Below are 14,703 nucleotides of genomic sequence, written 5' to 3' on the forward strand. Positions count from 1 at the left end.
AAACTCTGCGACGCCCCAATATCCACGTCACCTCCACGAGACCTGTGTTTTGGTTTGTTGGAGTAACTTGTTTCGTGACATCTCCGACGATTCTTCCGTTTATTTACAACTGACCGACGCTGTTTATGAGCAAAAATGTCAACCGCAGAGGATTTCACGCAGCTGCCGCTGCTAATGTGGGAGAAGGTGTTCGCGAAAGTGAAGAAAGCCGTGGTTTTTATGGACGACAGGAGTGCAGAGGCTCTCCACTGGAGCGGAGGGGCTGCAGCCTTGCTGCAAGCGGGAGCCAGGAACGTGAAGCAGTTTTCGAGCTTCGAGGCGTGCGGTGAGAACGAGCCCAAAGCCGTGTTCGTGGTGAGCACTTTGTTAAAGGGGAGGACGGTGGACATCATAAAAGACATCATATCCCTCAGTCACTTTCAGTACTGCGTCGTCTTCACCGCTGTCCCCCACTCCGTGCACCTGTTCGCCAACAACGTGTCCACAGAAATGGAGGGCTTCCCCGTTTTCGAGCAGTTCGAGGAGAAGCTCTGCGAGTGGATGGGGAACATGAACTACACGGCGGAGGTCATGCACTCTCCGGTGGTCTTCGCCCCCGTGTCGCAGCAGCTGATCGTGGCGTCGCCGTTTGCTCACCTGTTCCCCCTGCTCCCAGCAGACCTGGAGAGCATCAATGCAAAGCGACCGGAGAAGAAGAGGTTCGGCACTTTGAATGACCTGGATGGGCATTCGCTTCCGGTGGAGCTGCAGATTGAAATTAAAAGCTTGGTTTCGGCGTTAAACACGCTGTTTGAGGCTGCAGGGATGAGGGAAGAGAGTTTTGCTGTGGGGCCAATGAGCCGCATCATCGCAGGTGAACTGGCCAATCACAATCAGGCGAAAAACCGAAGAAAGACTGCTCCTAATAAAGCATCGATCATCTTTATAGACCGAACAATGGATCTTACAGGTTTGGAAGCCGTTCTGTAATCTCATAATAATCACCTTCTTCCTTATTTACCTCTACACTTAGACTTCAGTAAAATTATGACTCATGTCTGACCGGTTTAAAAGATAGCTATGTATTGATCTTAGATATAATTACAACAACCAGGATAATAGTGTTGGTCCCCAAGTTTAACTGCCAAAATTAAGCCACGACCCTGTTCCTGGTTCCGTAGTATTCTATTCCTTAGATTACCTCATTTGGCCATTGTCTTGTTTCTAAAAGAGCAGATGTTCAGTTTTGGGGTGTTGCAATATGGACTTAAGTTTTTATCGCGATACTTTATTGTGATAACAATGAAAGTAATGATACAAACTATTCATTACTTATTTTTAAGATACGTATTTGACTGTAAATGTGTGTCACAGCTATTATAGCCCCACAAAGACAAATACAGCTCTTGAAAAACATTCCTCTTGGTATCACACTTCTTTAGGACAACAGTCACACATGAGCTGTGATTTGTATCACTAAACTGCTAACAGTAACTGCATTTATAATATTTTCAAATATACTGATATTTATTGATGCTTCCATTGAGTAAACAGAGAAAATAGTAAAACAGTAAATAAATAAAAAATTCCTACAATGTGAACAGTTTTTTTTATTTTTTAAACATCATTCATGTTACTCTATCATGCCAATGATAAATCCAAATCATAAGAAACTTATCACGATAAATGATAAACGATAAACGATACAATGACTGCCCAGCCTTAGTTCAGTTGCTACCTGATATACATGCTTCTCCTCACCTGTCAGTGTTCATAATGCTGCGACTGACGGCACACAGACCAATGCATCATTTAAAAGCTTTCTGTGCACGCTCACTCTCCGCTTTCTTTATTCATAAAGGGGCTGTCGGCCATCACGGTGACAACCTGGTTGAAAAGATGCTTACCGTGCTTGACCCTTTGCCTGGTCACGTGACGGATGTGCAAGTGGACATGTTGGAACTCACAAGTGTACAGAGAACTCCTCACTCTCAGAACACCGTGGCCCCTGGCTGTCTTGCTCAAACCCAGTAAGTTGAGTTCAGTCGTACCTTTTTTTTTCTTCTTAACAACGCGCTTTTCAAACAGAACTTAAAATAAGAAAGCTGAATGAGGCATTTCTGTTTATTGCTAACATAAATTGCAATAAAATATCCATTTGCAGAGGGAAGTTGATGAAAATATAATGTAAATATAGATATTACAGAGGTAGTTTTAAATTCCATAAAACAAAACACTGTAAAGCTCTTAGTTTTAGAGACTGGTTTAATGTATGTAATAAAAATGAATATCATGGTCAAGAATGACCCCGAGGTTCATTAGACTGCACTTTATAGCTGGTCACTGAATCATGGAGCTTTTCAGAAACAACAACATGACTTTAGTTTTCTCTGAATTTAAGGGGAAACATTTATTTTTCACTCCAGATTTTAGGCCTCTGAGATGCCTAAAATATGTAGGGCAGGTTGCTTTTCAGAAACATCTGGCTTCACAGACACATAAACCTGGGTGTTTTGTGATTATGTCAACCAATGGGAGAATGTAGAGCACACATGTCAAACTCAAGGCCAAGTCTTTTGATATGGTCCTCTAGAGAAGGACACATAAATTGAACCTCCAAAATAACAGTTGTGTGCATTAATATCATTTCACCTTAATATTATCAAAATAAAGCTGTTATTTCTGTATGCTGCCAAATTACATTAATGTGGAAAGACATGATTTATTTGATTTATTTTTAGAAGTATTTATACAATGCAGAAACAGCTTTTCTGAATAATTTAAGAATTTGTTTATGGGTGCATTTACCAATACATTCTGCTACAACTGGCCATTGGTGAACATTCATTATCATACCATGACCCAAAATGAAAATAGGTTTGACATCCTCAAGGGTATCAAACCTATTTGCAAACTCAGACCCGAGACCATTTGTCACATTTTTGTCACCATCTCAGTGTCTTTATCAACTCTAAAAGTAGACTGGAAATCTTCATGGAGTTCATTTTTATGCAGACGAGCAACCAGTTTGAACTAACTTTGTCAGAATTAAATTCTTTAATTAAGAAACCTTGATAGGAGTAAATGTGATCGTCATCTTCACCACGTTCTGTGATTTTAATTAAAGCTAGCGCTGATTTCACCTTCCAGTTTACTTAGGTTTTCAACAGTGCTTGTGTGATTGCTGTGAAACATTGAGAAGGCTCCAGTCCTTTTGCATGATTTCTGTCATTAACTTTAGGGATTTGATTGCAGAGCTAATCACCGAAGAGGGCGAAAATTAGCAGGTGACTTGTTAAATTTCCAGGGAAAGAGTAACACATTAAACTATAGTTTTATATTTAGAATAAATAAATGATAAAAACCTGCCAGGTCATAATTATGTTGCGCCTCGTTTCATTTCTGCTCAGTACATTTTTTTTTTTGTGTTTGAAAATTAAAAGACTGAGAAGAACCTCAAGGTTCGCTGCCAGTAAATATTTCACCTTCTTTTCAATTTGTAAAATATGCAAACTCATTATGTTTTTATCAGGTTTATTGTGAAGTCACTGTTGCGTAGAATAAACAGAAGGAGAAATGAAACACAAACATTCACCCGCAAAAGTATTCATACCCAATGAAAGCTTTCCATGTTTTATGTTACAACCACAAACTTAAACGCATCTTATTGGGATTTTATGCGGTAGACAAACACAAAAGGATGCATGTGTGTATATTCTGCCATCAAATTAACCAAAATATACAGGTTGCCTGCGTGTCCTTAAAAAGTCTTTAATTAAAATCTTAAATTTATCCATCTAAAGTGTTTTAAATTCACTTTTAAACTATGTTGATGACAGGTCTTAAATTATGTTCTGACAGAGCTATTTACTCTCGTAAATATAATGTAGTTTATTTTTCTCTCTGGACTTTTGTGTCAAGCAAATGTTTGAGTCGCACACAGACACCTTCATTCCATTCTGCGACCTGAAGTAGTTGAGGCTACCGCTTACTAGCTGCTAGCTAGCGAGCTAGCTTTGCTTCTCGTGGGTAAGTGTAAATCTATCGCGATGCCAGGTGCATTCTGTGCAAAAAAAAAAAGCTTGGCACTTCTACAATATAAAATATGTAATTTTCTTTTGTACGTTTTTCTCATAATACAGGTCTTAAATTTCATTCATAATGGTCTTTAAACAGTCTTAACTTTGAGTTGGTAAAACCTGCAGAAATCCTCATACAGGTTTTTCCTGTGTGGTGAGCGTCTCATTAACTGTAGCATATGTGAAATAAATCTGGTTTCGAAATTCAGCCAAATGCAGTACAGTTTATCTGTGCATAGCTCCGATGCGCTGTGTTTGACTGTTTACTCCCCTCATCTTCTCAACACTTTTTAAACATGTACTTCAGGCCCGTTAATGACACAGCTTTTCCTTTTCCGTCTCTTTAAGTCGTCTGCATCTTGTCAGTGTGGTTAAAGTGCCACCCAGGATGAGTTATGTTTAGGAGTTCATGGCAGATATTGCCTTAACCACCCCCCAACAGAAGGCTAATCTGATATAATCATCGAACCAAACCACACGGTATAATTTACTGGCCCCATGTGTGCTTGCCCGGGGCGGAAAATAGAATTCAGCAGCCCGAGCTACACCTCCGTGATTGAGCGAAGCGGCAGCATGTCCAGCATGGCTGCCTGTCGTCGTGCTATTGGCTGGGCAGGTGCATGTGTTAAGGGCCTGCGGTGGGGCTGTTGTTGATGGCAGTATTTAGCCCTACATCATGTGTTCCAGTCAGGCTTCGGGCCTTCATGTGGTTGCTAGAGGAAAAGACTTTGACTTGGAGGAAAAGTGTGGTGGCTGGAGCTGCAATGGATTAACTGTAACCATGGTGATCTTTCAAAGGCTTATACATAACAAAAAAAAAAAGAAGAAAAACAGTGAATTTTGTTCCTATTTGTGGGTTGTAGCTTTTAAGAAAGCTTTTAGCCAATTTTACTTGCAGTAGCTGTCTTCTCTCTCTTCTCTATTACATCGACTGGGGCGACTGTGACTCTGTGGGTAGAGTAGTCGTCTTGTGAGCGGAAGGTTGTAGGTTCGATTTCAGCTGCCACCAGACTGATCTGCGTATCGGTGTACAAATGTGCATAAAGTGTGAATGGGTGAGTGTGACTCAAAATGATTGGAAAAGTACTTCATAAGTTCAATCCATTTACCATCATGCCAACTAGACTGAGCATTCATAACAAGTCATGCTAGCTGCAGCATAGCAGAGAGCAAAGGGTGATGAGCAGCGCCACACGAGATTGTGATTGACAGCGTTAAGACCGTCCTCCTGCCTCTGATTGGTTGTTTGGAGTTAGCACTGGGAAAAGGCAGAGGAGCTCAATTTTTTCACAGATTATATTCTTCATACGGTCACTGATGGTTTCAAGAAATATGTAAACAAAAAAAAAAGATTTTTTGCAAAATTAAAGTTTTCACAAATGCTTTTAGCTTGAGGTCTACGAATCCATAAATTGTCAGAATTTATTTTGATTTTTAACCCATTAAATTCTGTTTTCAGTGTAAAAATATATGTTAATAAAACGACACCGTTTTTTTTTTCTCCATCTCAAATATGCGGATTTGTGTTTTGTTTAAAGTGGAGGGGAAAAGTGTGGAATCTGTCTTTCAGCCAACTGAGCGGCAGCGCACAGCAACATACGGGTGCCCTTCTTCGGGTGTACTTCACACAAGTACCTGTCTAAGGAATCTCACTGGAACTACTTTAAACTTCAGGAAGAGAATAATGTCCGTTTTCAGCCATTTTGTGATAATTTAACATTTAAAACTTTCTTAAGTCTTGATGGTGTCCAGCCAGCCAGTACCTACAAACACACCCAGTGTAGTTGTTCTTAACATTCTGGCTGCATAGCACAGAAACAAATCAGAAGTGTTTGTGTGGAGTGCAGATTGGTGCCGATCAGCGGGGGCGTTATTGGTGGTGCTATCTCAGAGCAGATGGGCCAGTCGAGCCTTATCACAGATGCTTCAGACACTGAAGTGCTGCAGAGGCCGAACCAGAAAGAACACCAGCGTTCCCGCTAGATTTAAGTGCACTTTAAGTGCACCGCTCCCCGCAGGCACCGTTTACGTTGATCGCTCCAGCATGGCAAAGCTGATGCTCTGCATATGTACGAGTTTGGAGGTGTTCATTCGCAATTAGGCGGAATTTATTGTATTCTCTCTCCCCCCCCATAAGGGGGAATGTTTTTTTCTCTTGGTAGATTTGATCTTTGTGAACAACTTGAGACCCTTTTTGGCACCAGAGAGTGAATTTCCTCCTCCTGGATGTTTACACAACGAATGATTTACAAGTCTATTTTTAGTAGGTTTTTGAGTGTAGACCATCTTAAACCTTTAAATATTAGGTGCGGGCTTAGTTTGACCCTCTTTGTATGATATTTCCCTCGGTATTTCCAGGATATTTTTTCTAGATCACCGTGTCCTAAACATTCTGTGGGTGGTTGTTGACTCTAGCTCTGCAGGCGAGACCCCACAGTTTCTTTTGCAATTACTGTTGTATTCTCTTTCATAACCTGGTGAGGATATGCCAAATCCTACAACCTGACTTGCACTCTGTGGTTGCAGCGATCATGCCAGAGAGAAAGTGTGCTTTTTGTGTGTGTGTGTGTGTGTGTGACGGCGTGCACATGCACACACTTTGCTTATGGATGAATTTTGTTCCCCTCTTCCACCATAAGATAGTCTTTTAAGTAGTAAATACAATCAGAAGGTGTATGTTTTTTTCCAATCTGTGCAAAGAAAGTGGCACTGGAAGTTTTCTTTTTTTCTTTTAATCTATATGTGTGTGTGTGTGTGGGTGGGTGTGTGTGTGTGTCTGTCTTTGTGGTCAGGTGCCTGCCAGCCCAGTCTGTGTAATTTGCTGTGCTTGGCTTCGCAGCCACTTTTTCATCCAGAGTAGGACCTTTGAGTTTCATTGGCAGAGGGCACAGAGTTTCCCCCAGTCTCCTGCTGAACCCCGCAGACCCGTCATTTGTCCGTCTTGGACCTTGATGCTGAGGTTGGAGCGTGTGCAGTGTGGGCAGAGCAGAGCATGGGTGGCCGAGGTGCTCTGGGTCTCCCTCAGGAACTGCTGAGAAGGGAGCCAGACACAGACATTGACCCCACCCTGCCATTAAAAAAAAAAAAAAATTCTTCTCCATAAATTGAGCCTGCATATCCTGCCTTCGTACCACCAGGAAGGAGGAATAACACCTATTTCTGTCTTAGCTGGGAAACAAAAAGTTCTTTTTATTTTTTATTTTTTAGTGTAGGTTCATGTGGGAAAAGGAACAAAAACAACAGAGATAGTCGAGGATGGAACAAATAAAAGACACTCGTGGATAGCTGACTCGTTTTTTTTTGTTGACACTGTGGAGGATGAGAATGGCGGGTCGGAAGCCGGCCTTGTTGGTTCTGCTGTGGTTCCCATCAGTGCTGTAGTTGGTTTTTTTTTTTCTACTTAGACATTAAACTGTGACTCAAACAACTGAATTAAGTCACTGAAGTTATTCATTGGCAACCCAGCTCTGTTATTACGCTTACAATGTGTGTTATACAGAGTGGATAAGAAACGCTCCATAAAGTAGCAGGTTTGTTTAAAGAGAGGACAAGCACTTTTGAACGCCAGTGCTACAAAGGATGCTAATTTTGACCAAAGACAATGTCTGGGATGAAGGCCAGCCCATTACGCAGCTTGCTCAAACGTCCTACTCAGCAACGACTTGAATGAAGCTTCTTGTTTCATTGACCTCATAATTTACTAGCCTGGTGAAAAACAGCCCCTTTGTAAGCCTGTCACAATAATCCATTAATCACGTAATAAATTATAATGAGCTTGAAAATATCTGTTATGGTTATTCATATTTTATTTGTTTTCAGATAACCCATAATCCATTTTATGTATGGTTTTGGCTGTGTGTGTGTTTTTATTTCCGTTTTATTAATTTATCTTTGGTTGTTGTGTTTTATTTGGGATATTTAAAATGTCTTCTCGTTCCAGTGTGGAGTGTTCTGTACAAAATAACAGTTCGTTAGTCTTTGAAAAGGCGAACTTGAATTATGTCGTTATTAAAATGAGACTATTTTCAACTAATGAGACTAGTTGGAAATTTCCTTGCTCTGTAAAACAACCATCCTCGACTGCCAAGAGACAAGTGCTGATCCCAACGAGGTGGCTGCTATGTTAACCAAATATTTGGAAGTGTAGCCAACATAGACTGAGCGGCTTTGTACACTTCCTCCGCTGCCATTGCTAAAACCTCAGCCAGACTGCAATTCTTAAACAGTGAAGAAAGCATCGTTCACAACTCCTGTTCGCTGATTGGCCCGGTTGAAATTCTACAGCAGAAATCCAAGTCAATGGGAGAAATTCAAGATGAAGCACTGAAGGGAGATGAGAAACAAGCTGAATGGCTCAGAGAGACATTGACCAGGCTAATAATTTACCAATTCTGGGCCAACTCCTTCCTGTATGATGTCCGTTCCTCGACTTTTCTCCAACACGTTCAACGCTCCTGTTGCCTAAGTCAACAGCAGCTGCAGATGCCTGGCGTATGTTGGATCATCCCTGATTTTTCATGTGAAAATCAACAGGCGCCGCAACTCCAGGCCACGTATTTGTTAAAGACATTAACAGCTTCATTCAGCTGTTGCTGCCTCATCATCACCTCGTGTTCACCTCGGCCTTCTTGGTCGTTAGCTGTGTCTCCTGTTAGCGCATGCGGTCGCCAGCTAAGCCGGGACATCCCCCGTTGTTCCTGTATTTATGTTTTATTTGTTTGCAAAGTTTGCTCTGCCTTCTTCTTGGCTGGTTGCCCGTCCAATCCCGCTCTCCCTCCTCCAACGTGGAAGGTGTCTTTAACTGAAACCCTCAGTACATAAATCAAGCAGATTACTTTCACCTGAACATCTTGTACTCCGTGTTCCCATCGAGACGAAGATAACGTAACCTATTCTGTCTTATGTGCCGTCTTCTGCAGCTGCGATTTGATTTGCACTACTGAGCACATTTTCTCCGTTGGAAAGGTTTCCGCAGATTTATTTAGTACGTTGATAAAGCACCCCCGAAGATGTTACTTTGCTTTCTCCAGCCCCTTTCCTTGAGAGCTGGTGCCTGCTGATGGATTTCAGATGAAACGGTAAAGTAGCCAAGACACATGAGAGGAAGAGGAGTCCAACATTACTGCACCTCCTTCCTCATCCTTTCATGTTGCCACATGTTTTACCCATCTGCCGATGCTGCGAAAAAATGGTTTCTAACTATAGCTCCTCGCAGAAGTGTTCAGGACCCTCGTGCTTTTGTCACGTCACAGCAGCAAACTTTGACGCAATGTGGTAGGTCGACACAAAGTAGGCCTCGACTGTAAGGCGGAAAAATGACGCATAGTTAGCAAGCAGATTTTCAGCAAAAAATCTGAAAAGTGTGGCGAGTGTATGTATTCAACTATCCCGATTCAATGGTTCTTCTGATTCTTTCAAAAAGGCTTAAGTGCCTTCAGATTGGATGAAGCGATGTTTTCAAAGTCTTGGCACAAATTTCTAATCAAACTTTAACTGTACCAGTCTAACACATGGGATTACTTTGATCGACAAAAGTTAATTGCAGCTCTTTACGATTATTTTCTACTTTGTGTTGGGTTATCAAACAACGTCATGAACATTTTTAGTTTGCAACGTGTGAAAACCTAAAAATAATTCACAGTGTACAGATACATAAGTCTGTCACAAAAAGCAATAAATCAGTTAAACAAACTCAATCATTTTCATTTGGATGATTTATTGTTTTTCTTTTCTCTCTCTCTTTCTACCAAAAACTGGATGATAAAACTCGTCAGTCTGGTGCTTTGGTCTCACCTAGCCCTTTTTCTGAAGGACAATTTTGTTTACAGTGACTTCATAATTCATTTTATTTATTCTTTTATTTATTTTGAATGTTTAAAATGTCTCCTAGTTCCAGTGTTAAATATTCATTAGAATTTAAAGTTTATTGCTCTTTGAGAATGTGTTCTTGCATTATTATGCCATTATCATTACATTACTTGAAAATGGTCTCTAAACAACAATATTATCGTTTATTGCGATAACTTTTGGGGCAATTTATCATCCAGCTAAGTTTGTTATCATGGCAGGCCTACAAAGTCAGCTGTATGGAAGTTTTGTCGATTTCACAGATGAAGGTCAATGTAATTAACTAATTATTATTTCAGATTAGTTAATGCCGTTGGTGTATGTCGCTTAAAAGAATTTGTTTTCTGAATTTTTCAAATCCAAATCAAATCAACTTTTATTTGTATAGCACATTTCATCAGCAAGGCATTTCAAAGTGCTTTACATCATATCAAACACAGAAACACAATGCAACATAGAATCAATGCATTTTTTTAATGCATTTCTGCACACATTCCAGTATATATTTATTGAAGTCTTTCATATTACCTGGCTGTTTTGGTCAAAGCCATACTCTTTGCTGGTTTTCATTTCAAATTCACATTAATCATAAGCTTGAACAGCCATGTCAGGTCATTCTAACTTTACTGCAGCATACTGTGCATGAGTCAGAGCAGGCTTAAATGACATCACTTGAGAAAATGTATCCAGCCTGGCATAGCGTCCTCAGTTTCCACAAAGAGCTTGTATTCAGACCTGTAAACAGCATGCTGGCACATAAAATCCTTGTTTTTCTATAACCACTTGAGAATGCTCTAATCTGCTGAAAATGTGACCTACGACACGAGGAATGATAACTGGCCAGTGACATCTCCTTTTTTGACGCGTTTCTTCTGCTTCGCTTCATACTTCGCACTCCATGTTGAGCCGCGTTCATTTGTTGAATCATTTGTTGAAACTCAAGGTCAGGTCTTTTGGTCCAATGTCCTCCCTTTCTCTGCTCTGATTAGCGTTTTCCTGTAGGAGAATGTTTACAGGAGGAAGTTTGCAAGAAACCAACCACTTTGTTTTTCTAGTTTTACCATTAATGTCCGTAAAGTAACAGACCAGATAGCAAAGCCGACCTTGTAAAGTTATGCATTAGTAGGCTTCTTTTGGTATCAGCGAAAGCAGCGTCATGTGCCGTTGTGAAGACCAGTTCTTGGAGAATAGTTTGTGAAAGACATCTTACGGAGCAGCTAAGCAAATGCAAATCAAAACTTACAGAATGATACATAAACTATACAAATATTCTCATTTTTTAATTTGTAAAAAAATATATTATCAAATTTTTTGACACTTCTGTTGCAGTTGTGAAAAGAAAACACCCTTATAATCATTGTTTAAGGCTATTGAAGCAAAATAACCAAAAAGTATTTCTTTTTAAGATAGCTGTTCAGTTGGGTACATTTATGTAATCTGTGATAAAAAAACATCTCATGGTAAGAAATTATTAAGTTTTCCCTAGAAAATTTCTGAGATTAATCTTTATTTTTTTCTGGTAAATTTTTTATTTTTTCAAACTCAGAAATATTCATGTATTTTTGTGGAACATTTCTGAGATTAATCTCAAGATTTCTCAGATTTTTGGCGGAAAATCTACTCCTATATTCTTTTTTTCTATCTACAATGGCCCTAAAACGCTGCCGTCATCTTTTTTCTTCCACCAAAAAGTCTTGAGGGAGGATGTCTGGTCATCAGATCTAAAACAGAAGAAAACTCTAAAGGGGCAAACACTTTTTCAAATGCAATAATAATATTTTGAAAATAAATGGGGAACTTTTTTATTTTATTTTATTCCTTTGCTCTTTCACGCTTATGAATTTACTGCAACTTTTAATTAGTATGATAATTGATGACTTCCTCCTTTCTGGGGTATAATTTGAAAGTGACATGGAGAACAATTGAGCTGAGTCACAATGTGGGAATAAACAAACAAACATGAAATAGTTGCATTATTTTTATCATGTCCCCATTCAGTGAGGTGGACAATATAAACAAGATAGCTATATCTAGTTTATATCCATATAAACTAGATAGAAGATAAAACACCCTCCTAAGTTCATCTTTAAAGAGCCTCAGCAACTATTTCAGTGTCAGATTATACTATAGCCAATAAAACATACATATTTTCTAAGACTCTAGCAAGTAAATGTAGCATAATCTGTACATAATTGATATTTTTATTAAGATTATTTGCAATAGATTTTGTTCTGCTATAGCTTCCACTTTCTCAGTGCAGCTGAATATGGTCCGTTTTTATTTATGGTGCTGAAACTGTTCCGTACATTATTACTTTCCCCTTGATAAACTGCATCGGGGATATTCTATTCTGATATGGAAACGGAGCAGAGGAAGGGTAGAAGTTGCATTTTAGGAGAAATCTACACCAGAACACAGTGGCTCCTTTATTTCCTGTGCAGTTTCTTGCAAGTAATGAAAAGAGCTAAAAAATGAAGGACAACCCTGAGTCAGAAGTAGCTTAAAAGAAAAAAAAAAAAAAATGAACCACTTGAAGCATTCTTTCCTTCTGCATCATTCACTGCCAGGAATAGTACTCACTACCCCCCCACCCCATTTCCTCATTTCAACAATCACCTACTGTAAGTACAATATGAGACACGTTCAGGGGACCGTGTTGTCTGTTAAGCAACGGATTCGTAACAACCTTTTAACGCTACGGCGCTCATTATGGTGAAGTCTCCCAACACACCCGCCTCAGCCTGGCTCTGCAAAACCAGAGCAGCGGGGATGTGTGGGTGTGTGTGTGTGTGTGTGGGGTGGGGGATGTTCACCATGGCGCGCACAAGTTAAGAGCAAGATTGCCCCCTACAGAAACGATTCGGTTATGTTCCACTAAGGAGAGAAACTCTGCATTCAGAGCTTGCAGATTCCCACACACCCCCCCCATTCCCAGTTCACTCATTCCCGCTTCATAGTACGTAGTAGAGTTGTTACTCAACGAGATTTCTTGGCTGGTTAAGGAGTCCAACTCACACCCTGCCAATGTCAACCTTGGTCAACCTGGGCGGCCCACCTTTATCTAGCCGGTCGGCTCAGAGGAGGTGGGAGGGGAGCGGCGGGGGGGCATGGGCGACCCACACTGATGCCTGTACCGTAAAGGGGTTGGGGTCTGAGGGTGGGGAGGGGTTGGAGTGGAAAATGAGAACCATGTCTTTTTTTTTCTTCTCCCACACTTGTCAGAGCCCCACTAACTTTCAAGAGCAAACACGGAACGCACGGGACTGTGTGCAAACATAACACACAGACGCATACGCACGCAAACACAAACACACCCGCGGGCCTCTCCGACTCGTCCCGGTCAGATTACGCTGGTGGTATTCCAGCAATGACAAACATGTGGGACATCCTGATTTGTGTAATCAGAATATTTTCTACTCCATCATCTGGGAGTAGATGATGGGGGGGGGGGGTGTTACTCAAAGCTTAAGACTGGTTTTGGCAAACCTGGATACCTCTGTCATACTTTTTGACCGACAGCTGTAGTCTACGAACTCGTATTTAATGTTGAGTAAGTCAAGTTTTATTAAAATCTGGATTTATCTAATTGATTTGTAAAGTACCCTTTTCTTGTTTCCTCCACGTTTTACTCTAAACTAGATTTTTCCCGAGCTCTCGTTGTGTTTGCAAGTCTCAGTGTCTAGTTCTGGTGTGTAGATGGCGGCCGTCCCAACGTGAGCCCCATTCCTCATCATACAGCTCCTGCCCAAGGTCTGGAACACATTACATCTGATATTAAACACATGGCAGCAGTTAGAAAGGAGAAAAGGCGAGAGGAAAGGGGAGTGAGAGGGGGGACAAAAAAACAACAACAAAGTTTAGAAAAAAAAAAAGGACATAAAAGCAAAAGAAAAACAGTGGATTTGTCAACGATGCCCCGTCTCCCTCCGCTCCTTCTCAGTCCTTTGGTTTCATTTTTCTCCTCTGTCTCATTCCTTTTGTTTAGTTTCTGGTAAATTGTTGGAGTAATAATCACGAGTGCATATGTGTTTAGTAGGAATGGGTTAGTGTGAGGTTCTCGCAGTATTGTAACCTTTAGTAAATACGCTTTTAGTTCAGTAAATATATATCAAAATGAAAAAAAGATGCTTCACATGATGTGGCTGTTTTTTATCTAACACCAATTAAATAAGAGCAATTGATTTGTGTTGTCACATTTGGAATTTATTTCTTTTTGGGAAATCACGCTACATTTAGCAGTTTGGAAAATACTTTTCTTAATATTATTTTCATCCAATCAAGACGCTTGTTTTGGATTGGAAATGACAATAGTAGACACTAAAAGGTGCATCAGTTTAGAACAATAATAATTTAACAGCTTTTATGTAAGTAGTTTCTAGAAATGGCATGGCAGAAACTTTTAATACCCTTATCGAGAATTAATAGAAACACCTTTATTGGTGACGTAGAGGCTGCAGCTCAAAGGGAAGAGAAGTCTTCTTGCGATGTGAAAGTTGTGGGTTTGATTCCCTGCCATTGTGTCTGTGTGCCTCTGGGCAATCACAAGTTGCCTGCTGATCTGTGTATTGGTGGAATGAGTGTGTTTGCGAGTAAATCATTTTTGGACTTAACTGTAATATTGGCTAGTGAGAAGTTTCACTTGTACTTTGTTTTAAGTGCTAAAATCAACTAAAACATAAAATCTAGTCTGACTAGCTGTTCGCCCTTAACTGCTGTGACAATGAGTTCACTTCTGTGCAGAAGATATTTGTCTTCTACACTGAAGGGAACTTTTAATACCCTTACTTCAACAACATCA

At 40.3% G+C, this 14,703-nt stretch overlaps 1 protein-coding gene across 1 annotated transcript in view; it reads left to right on the forward strand.

Annotated features, from left to right (window-relative positions):
* The first annotated feature begins 21 nt into the window (after positions 1-21).
* Positions 22-14,703, forward strand: part of scfd2 (sec1 family domain containing 2) — a 133,068-nt gene continuing 118,386 nt past the window's right edge. Inside the window, exons 1-2 of the mRNA XM_023339761.1 lie at positions 22-949; positions 1,841-2,009. Coding sequence (XP_023195529.1) covers positions 136-949; positions 1,841-2,009 — 983 coding nt within the window. The 5' untranslated portion in view covers positions 22-135. The remainder of the gene's footprint in view (positions 950-1,840; positions 2,010-14,703) is intronic.

The sequence above is a fragment of the Xiphophorus maculatus genome, chromosome 9 (genome assembly GCF_002775205.1).
Source record: "Xiphophorus maculatus strain JP 163 A chromosome 9, X_maculatus-5.0-male, whole genome shotgun sequence".
Taxonomy (NCBI): Eukaryota; Metazoa; Chordata; class Actinopteri; order Cyprinodontiformes; family Poeciliidae; genus Xiphophorus; species Xiphophorus maculatus.